Source organism: Glandiceps talaboti, chromosome 16, assembly GCF_964340395.1.
Source record: "Glandiceps talaboti chromosome 16, keGlaTala1.1, whole genome shotgun sequence".
NCBI classification, from domain to species: domain Eukaryota; kingdom Metazoa; phylum Hemichordata; class Enteropneusta; family Spengelidae; genus Glandiceps; species Glandiceps talaboti.
In genome coordinates, this window is record NC_135564.1 from 23,934,912 (window position 1) to 23,943,423 (window position 8,512).

Below are 8,512 nucleotides of genomic sequence, written 5' to 3' on the forward strand. Positions count from 1 at the left end.
CTCAGATAAATAGCGGCTATTGGCAATTTACCCAAATAGCTTGTTCTCAGATAATTAGCGGCTTTTGGCTATTAACCCAAATTGCTTGATCTCAGATAATTAGCAGCTATTAGCTATTTATAAAAATAGCTTGATCTCAGATAATTAGCGGCTTTTGGCTATTTACCCAAATTGCTTGATCTCAAATAATTAGCGGCTTTTGGCTATTTACCCAAATTGCTTGATCTAAGATAATTAGCAGCTATTGGCTATTTACCCAAATAGCTTGATCTCAGATAAATAGCGGCTATTGGCAATTTACCCAAATAGCTTGTTCTCAGATAATTAGCGGCTTTTGGCTATTAACCCAAATTGCTTGATCTCAGATAATTAGCAGCTATTAGCTATTTATAAAAATAGCTTGATCTCAGATAATTAGCGGCTTTTGGCTATTTACCCAAATTGCTTGATCTCAAATAATTAGCGGCTTTTGGCTATTTACCCAAATTGCTTGATCTAAGATAATTAGTAGCTATTGGCTATTTACCCAAATAGCTTGATCTCAGATAATTAGCGGCTTTTGCCTATTTACCCCAAATAGCTTGATCTTAGATAAATAGCGGCTATTGTCTATTTAACCAAATAGCTTGATCTCAGATAAATAGCGACTGTAGGCAATTTACCAAAATAGGTTGATCTCAGATAAATAGCATCTATTGGCTATTTACCCAAATAGCTTGATCTCAGATAATTAGCGGCTGTTGAATATTTACCAAAATAGCTTGATCTCAGATAAATAGCAGCTACTGGCTATTTACCCAAATAGCTTGATCTCCAAAAAAAAATTCCAGCTATTGGCTATTTACCAAAATAGCTTGATCTCAGATAAATAGCAGGTATTGGCTATTATCAAAATAGCTTGATCTCTGATAAATAGTATCTTTTGGCTATTTACTTAAATACCATGATAAATAACAGCTATTGGCTATTTACTCGAACAGCTTGATCTCAGATAAATAGCCGCTATTGGCTATTTACCCAAATAGGTAGATCTCAGATAAATAGCGGCTATTGGCTGTTTAACCAAATAACTTGATCTCAGATAAATAGTGGCTATTTGCTATTTACCAAAATACTATGATCTCAGATAAATAGTGGCTATTGGCTATTTACAAAAATACCTTTATCTCAGAAAAATAGTGGCTATAGGCTATTTACCAAAATAGCTTGATCTCAGATAAATACCGACTATTGGCTAATTACCAATAAAGCTTCATCTCAGATGAATAGCGGCTATTGGCTATTTACCAAAATAGCTGGATCTCACAAAAATAACCAAAATGGCTTGATCTTAGAGCTAAGAAAAACAGTGGCAATTGGCTATTTACCCAAATAGCTTGATCTCAGATAAATAGCGGCTATTGGCTTTTTACCCAAATAGCTTGATCTCAAAAAAAAATAGCAGCTATTGGCTATTTACCAAAATAGCTTGATCTCAGATAAATAGCATCTATTGGCTATTTACTAAAATACCATGATCTCTGATAAATAACAGCTATTGGCTATTTACCCAAACAGCTTGATCTCAAATAAATAGCTACTAATGGCTATTTACCCAAATAGATTGATCTCAGCTAAATAGCGGCTATTGGCTATTTTACTAAATAGCTTGATCTCAGATAAATAGAGGCTATTGGCTATTTTACTAAATAGCTTGATCTCAGATAAATAGTGGCTATTGGCTATTTACCAAAATACCAAGATGTCAGATAAATAGCGACTATTGGCTATTTACCAAAATAGCTTGATCTCAGATAAATAGCATTTATTGGCTATTTACCCAAATAGCTTGATCTCAGATAACTAGCGGTTATTGGCTATTTACTAAAATAGCTTGATCTCAGATAACTAGCGGTTATTGGCTATTTACTAAAATAGCTTGATCTCAGGTAAATAGCGGCTATTGACTATTTACCCAAATAGCTTGATCTCAGATAAATTGCACTTTAGAATTTATTTTAAAGAATTTTAGTGTACTTATGGTGTGGCGCCCTCAACGCCGATCATTGTTTAACTGTTACTACTACTGCGCATGTACAACCTGCTTTCACGCTGTTCGATCGCATGCAGTGTGTTTCAAAAACTCGTCGTCGGTGATCGAAGTCAAAAATGTCATACAACCTTAGACCCAGGGATCAAATAGTGTCACATGCATGTGCTACATGCCCAGACGAGATGAAGGAGACTGAGGACTATGGATCGCCAGTGAAACTCTACTTGAAAAATGAAGATGTGGAACCACTATCTCCTGCATCAGTCATCGATAGCTATGCCGATTCTACTGATCGCCGCAACACACACATCAGCTTATTAAAAGGGGGTAACGTCGTTAAAAGACTCGACAAGTTAGAAAACAAAGTCGATAAATTTGCAGATCTCATCGAACAGTCTTTGAACTTGCGTGATTATGACGATGTCACTTCCCGCCACAAACTAGCCAACAACGACCATGTGTTGCGCCCTCACGGGCAGATTCCTCACGACTTTGAAAACATGTCAGCCCACCCAGTGCAGAAATCAGCTTTGCATGACGGAGTACCAGCTGGGACACAAAAGAAGGTGCTAGCGGGTGAGTACGTCGATTTAAGCGATCTACACCCCACAAACTCGTTCAATGCACCAAGCACTGAAAAAATGGAGGCTACTATTGATGGCAGTCAAATTGTTTTCAACCCAAAGAGGAAGAAAGCCCCCATATCGTCTTTTGGTGCCTGGCTCAGTGCGATGTCTGTGGTGGAGAGCATACTATTAGAGAAAAAACCCTATGTTGCAAAATCCCTGTTGTCCTACCGCCACCTAATACAGAACTGTGATGGAAAATTTGCATGGCCAGCAGTCTATGCATATGACGTTAAATTCCGCCATTACCTAGGGGACCGTCACTCCTTTGATTATCATATCATGAACCAAGACCTGTATATTACTACATTTATGGATCCTACTGCTATAAAGGGCACACGGAGGGAATGTTATCGTTGCAGAAGTACCGATCATTTAGCCATGGAGTGTCCATTTCAGGAGGAACTATCCACATCAAAGGAGAAAAAGACGACGTACACGAAGAAGAAAACTGAAATATGCCTCCTATACCAAACCGGAGAATGCAAGTTCCCAAGATGCAAACGACTTCACAAGTGCAAGAAATGTGGTGCAGACTCCCCTCTCATCACCTGTCAGAATTGCATGTCACTTCAACGCCAAGGCGTGGCAACAGGTCCTCAATAAACATCCAAACAAACAATATGCAAAGAAAATTTTGAATTGGATCCGACAAGGGGTGCCTATCGGATATAAAGGTCAAAGGCCGGAAACCCCCTTGGTGTCTCCAAATTGGAAAAGTGCACTCATCATTCCTGAAACGGTGTCTAAAAAACTCTTAGAGGAAGTCAGGAAAGGATACAAATCAGGACCATACTTTGAACCACCTTACAAATCATTTATCAGTTCACCCCTAGGTGCTCGACCTAAGAAGAATACAAACAAATATCGCCTAATTCATGATCTTTCCTGGCCTCCAAAAGACTCTGTTAATGATCATATATCGAAAGAAGACTTCAGTTGTACATACATATCGATTGGCACGGCTATCGAGCATATAAAACGATTAGGTAAGGGGTCCCTAATCGCAAAGGTTGACCTCGAAGACGCATTCTATCAAATTCCTGTCACACCGGATGACTGGGAGTTACTTGGCTGTTCATGGAATCTTAATATTGATGGTGAACAAAAGAAATGTTACTTCTATAGTAAAGTTCTGCCATTTGGATTAAGGAGCAGCCCAGCCATATTTACTGAGTTTGCAGACGGACTCCAGTTTGCCATGGAATCTAAGTATCATGTTAACCCTGTAGACCACTATCTTGATGATTATTTCACAGCAGGACACCCTAATACTGACCAATGCAATACAAACCTCCAAGGAATGCTACTTGCCTGTCATGAACTTGGATTTCCAGTCAATCCAAACAAAGTCACATCACCATCCACGACCATGGAATTTCTTGGTATTACACTAGATACTGAAAATATGGAAGCACGTGTATCACAGGACCGTATTAATGAGATTACTGAGGAATTGCACACTTGGACCCAAAATACAAAGGCATCAAAACGCGAAATTCTCTCTCTTATAGGAAAGTTATCATTCATTACACGTGTTTGCCGCCCAGGCAGGACTTTCTTAAGGAGACTGATAGACACTTCAAAGAAACTTAAACATCTGCATCACAAAATCAGACTGACGAAAGCCTTTAAGCTTGACTTGCAATGGTGGCTTGATTACCTTCCAACATGGAATGGAGTTAGTATGTTTTATGATAGTTACTGGACAAATAACGTAGACTTACACCTATATACAGACGCCTCAGACATTGGCTATGGCTGTGTATATGGAAAACAGACATTGAACGGAAAGTTCACTGATGAGATACCTGGTTATACACCAAAGACCCATTCAATTAATTGGAGGGAACTGTATGCTATTGTTCGTGCAGCAGACACCTGGGGTTCAAATTTCGCTGGATATAAAATTCTATTTCATTGTGATAATTCCTCAGTGGTTGCAATGATTCGCTCTGGCTCATCTCGCAATGAGAAGTGTGCTTCTCTACTCAGAAAGCTTTTCTACATTTGTGCCAGAGATAGTTTCCTGATGAATGCCGTTCACATTCCAGGATACAAAAACACTCAAGCTGATGCATTATCTAGATACATGTAAATAATAAACAATAATCTACTTTCTTCACAGGACATGGCACTTTGAATGATCACTGGTGGCTACGGGCTTGTAATCTAGTGGGTAGTGCATACTCGGCTAACACAGACCGTACCTATAACTCAGGACAAAAGTCATATTTGCAGTTCTGTGAAAACATACAAGCCATACCCATGCCTGCCACTGAGGATCTGTTACTTATGTTTATCGCGTATCTCAAGGAAGATAGGAACCTAAAGTACAATACCATTCTGACATACCTTTATTCGGTACGCTCATTGCATATCAAAAGTGGCCTTCCAGACCCCCTTAAGGGTCGTTTTCGTATTCCATTAGCTATGAGATCAGTAAAAAGATTTCAAGGACCAGACTCTAAACAAAAGTTGGCAATAACATTTGACATTCTTGTGAAACTGCAACCTTTATATGATGTTTCACGTCCAATAGACCTTATTTTGTGGACTGCAATGGTAACTGCTTTTTTTGGTCTGTTTAGATCTGGCGAACTTGTAGTTAAACAATTACCTTTTCAACCAACTGTTCATCTTACTGTTAATGATGTTAGTTTTACTGGTACTACTAAACCTATGCATTCTGTAGCCATTATTCACCTTAAACAATCCAAATGTGACCCATTTCGTAAAGGTGTTGATGTTGTTGTAGGCTGCTCAGGCAGCTCAATTTGTGCAGTGGATTTGTTATCACGCTTATATTCCCAACGTATTAAGGCTGGTGCATCACCTAATGATGCTTTGTTTTTAATGCCAGGTAATAAGCCACTCACTAGATATATACTATTTAAAAGCCTCAAGACCTCACTTAGCCACATAGGACTAGACTCTAGTTTGTACAGTGGTCATAGTTTCCATAGTGGGGGTGCCACATCAGCAGCAGCAGCCGGAATTTCAGACTGGGAAATCAAAGTCATGGGTCGATGGTCTAGTGATTGTTACAGGAGATACATTCGTACTCCTAGACAAAACCTTTGCTCAACGAATGATTGTTCAACCCAGGGCAATGCCTCACCGCATTCAGTCAGTTCAGTGTACCAGTTATTAACCATAAGAGATTGAGTTAAAAGTGTTTTAATGTTTAGAAATATTAAGACGAAAATTTATAACAGCTGTAATTTAGTTGTGTTATGAGTCACATGTTCCTCATGTTGGGAGTTTGGGCAGCTTTTGTTTGGTGATATGTGAATGATACTTTTAACTCATTAAACCAGTTGCCCATTGTGCCCACTCATTTGGTGTGTGTGTCTCTCGTTAATGTGTGGTTACTCACTAATTGCACTTTAGAATTTATTTTAAAGAATTTTAGTGTACTTATGGTGTGGCGCCCTCAACGCTGATCATTGTTTAACTGTTACTACTACTGCGCATGTACAACCTGCTTTCACGCTGTTCGATCGCATGCAGTGTGTTTCAAAACCCTCCCACCCAACCCTATTATGAAGATAAACCCACATGTCATGCTATTACATTACATCATTTCTATGTTGTTTCCAATGTTTTTTTGTTTTTTTTTAGACTTCTTACTTATAGGGCAGCTTTTGTTTGGTGATATGTGAATGATACTTTTAACTCATTAAACCAGTTGCCCATTGTGCCCACTCATTTGGTGTGTGTGTCTCTCGTTAATGTGTGGTTACTCACTAATAGTGGCTATTGGCAATTTACCAAAAAAGCTTGATCTCGGATAAATAGCAGCTTTTGGCTTTTTACCCAAACAGCTTGATCTCAGATAATTAGCGGCTTTTGGCTATTAAACCAAATTGCTTGATATCAGCTAATTAGCAGCTATTGGCTATTTACCCAAATAGCTTGATCTCAGATAATTAGTGGCTTTTGCCTATTTACCTCAAATAGCTTGATCTTAGATAAATAGCAGCTATTACCTATTTAACCAAATAGCTTGATCTCAGATAAATAGCAGCTATTGGCTATTTACCCAAATAGCTTGATCTCAGATAATTAGCGGCTTTTGGTTATTTACCCAAATTGCTTGATCTCAGATAAATAGTGGCTATTGGCTATTTACCCAAATAGCTTGATCTCAGATAAATAGTGGCTATTGGCTATTTACCAAAAAAGCTTGATCTCAGATAAATAGCGGCTATTGGCAATTTACCCAAATAGCTTGATCTCAAATAATTAGCGGCTTTTGGCTATTTACCCAAATTGCTTGATCTAAGATAATTAGCGGCTTTTGCATATTTACCCCAAATAGCTTGATCTGAGATAAATAGCGGCTTTTGCCTATATACCCCAAATAGCTTGATCTTAGATAAATAGCGGCTATTGCCTATTTAACCAAATAGCTTGATCTCAGATAAATAGCGGCTATTGGCAATTTACCCAAATAGCTTGATCTCAAATAATTAGCGGCTTTTGGCTATTTACCCAAATTGCTTGATCTAAGATAATTAGCGGCTTTTGCCTATTTACCCCAAATAGCTTGATCTGAGATAAATAGCGGCTTTTGCCTATATACCCCAAATAGCTTGATCTTAGATAAATAGCGGCTATTGCCTATTTAACCAAATAGCTTGATCTCAGATAAATAGCGACTGTAGGCTATTTACCAAAATAGCTTGATCTTAGATAAATAGTGGCTATTGCCTATTTAACCAAATAGCTTGATCTCAGATAAATAGCGACTGTAGGCTATTTACCAAAATAGCTTGATCTCAGATAAATAGCAGCTATTGGCTATTTAACCAAATAGCTTGATCTCAGATAAATAGCTACTGTAGGCTATTTACCAAAATAGCTTGATCTCAGATAAATAGCAGCTATTGGCTATTTACCCAAATAGCTTGATCTCAGATAATTAGCGGCTTTTGGTTATTTACCCAAATTGCTTGATCTCAGATAAATAGTGGCTATTGGCTATTTACCCAAAAATCTTGATCTCAGATAAATAGCGGCTATTGGCAATTTACCCAAATAGCTTGATCTGAGATAAATAGCAGCTATTGGCTTTTTACCCAAATAGCTTGATCTAAGATAAATAGCGGCTATTAGCTATTTACCAAAATAGCTTGATCTCAGATAAATAGCTGCTATTGGGTATTTACCCAAATAGCTTGATCTCAGGTAAACAGTGGCTATTGACTATTTACCCAAATAGCTTGATCTGAGATAAATAGCGGCTATTGGCTTTTTATAGCTTGATCTCAGATAATTAGCGGCTTTTGGTTATTTACCCAAATTGCTTGATCTCAGATAAATAGTGGCTATTGGCTATTTACCCAAAAAGCTTGATCTCAGATAAATAGCGGCTATTGCCTATTTACCCAAATAGCTTGATCTCAGATAAATAGCGGCTATTGGCTTTTTACCCAAATAGCTTGATCTAAGGTAAATAGCGGCTATTAGCTATTTACCAAAATAGCTTGATCTCAGATAAATAGCTGCTATTGGCTATTTACAAAAAAAAGATTGATCTCAGATAAATAACGGGTATTGGCTATTTACCAAAAAAGCTTGATCTCAGATAAATAGCGGCTATTGGTTATTTACCAAAATAGCTTGATCTCTGATAAATAGCAGCTATTGGCTATTTACCCAAATAGCTTGATCTCAGATAATCAGCGGCTTTTGGTTATTTACCCGAATTGCTTGATCTCAGATAAATAGCGGCTATTGGCTAATTACGGAAATACCTTGATCTCCGATAAATAGCAGCTATTGGCTATTTACCCAAAAAGCTTGATCTCAGATAAATAGCGGCTATTGGCTATTTACCCAAAGAGCT

At 38.0% G+C, this 8,512-nt stretch overlaps 1 protein-coding gene across 1 annotated transcript; it reads left to right on the forward strand.

Annotated features, from left to right (window-relative positions):
• Positions 1 to 4,926: 4,926 nt before the first annotated feature.
• Positions 4,927 to 5,826, forward strand: LOC144447230 (uncharacterized). The gene has a single exon (XM_078137132.1). It carries the CDS (start codon positions 4,927 to 4,929, stop codon positions 5,824 to 5,826), a length of 900 nt encoding a protein of 299 aa, XP_077993258.1.
• Positions 5,827 to 8,512: the final 2,686 nt, after the last annotated feature.

What these genes read in the sequence shown, in the direction of transcription:
- LOC144447230 (XM_078137132.1), top strand. Translation starts at nt 4,927, where the DNA reads ATGCCTGCCACTGAGGATCTGTTACTTATGTTTATCGCGTATCTCAAG.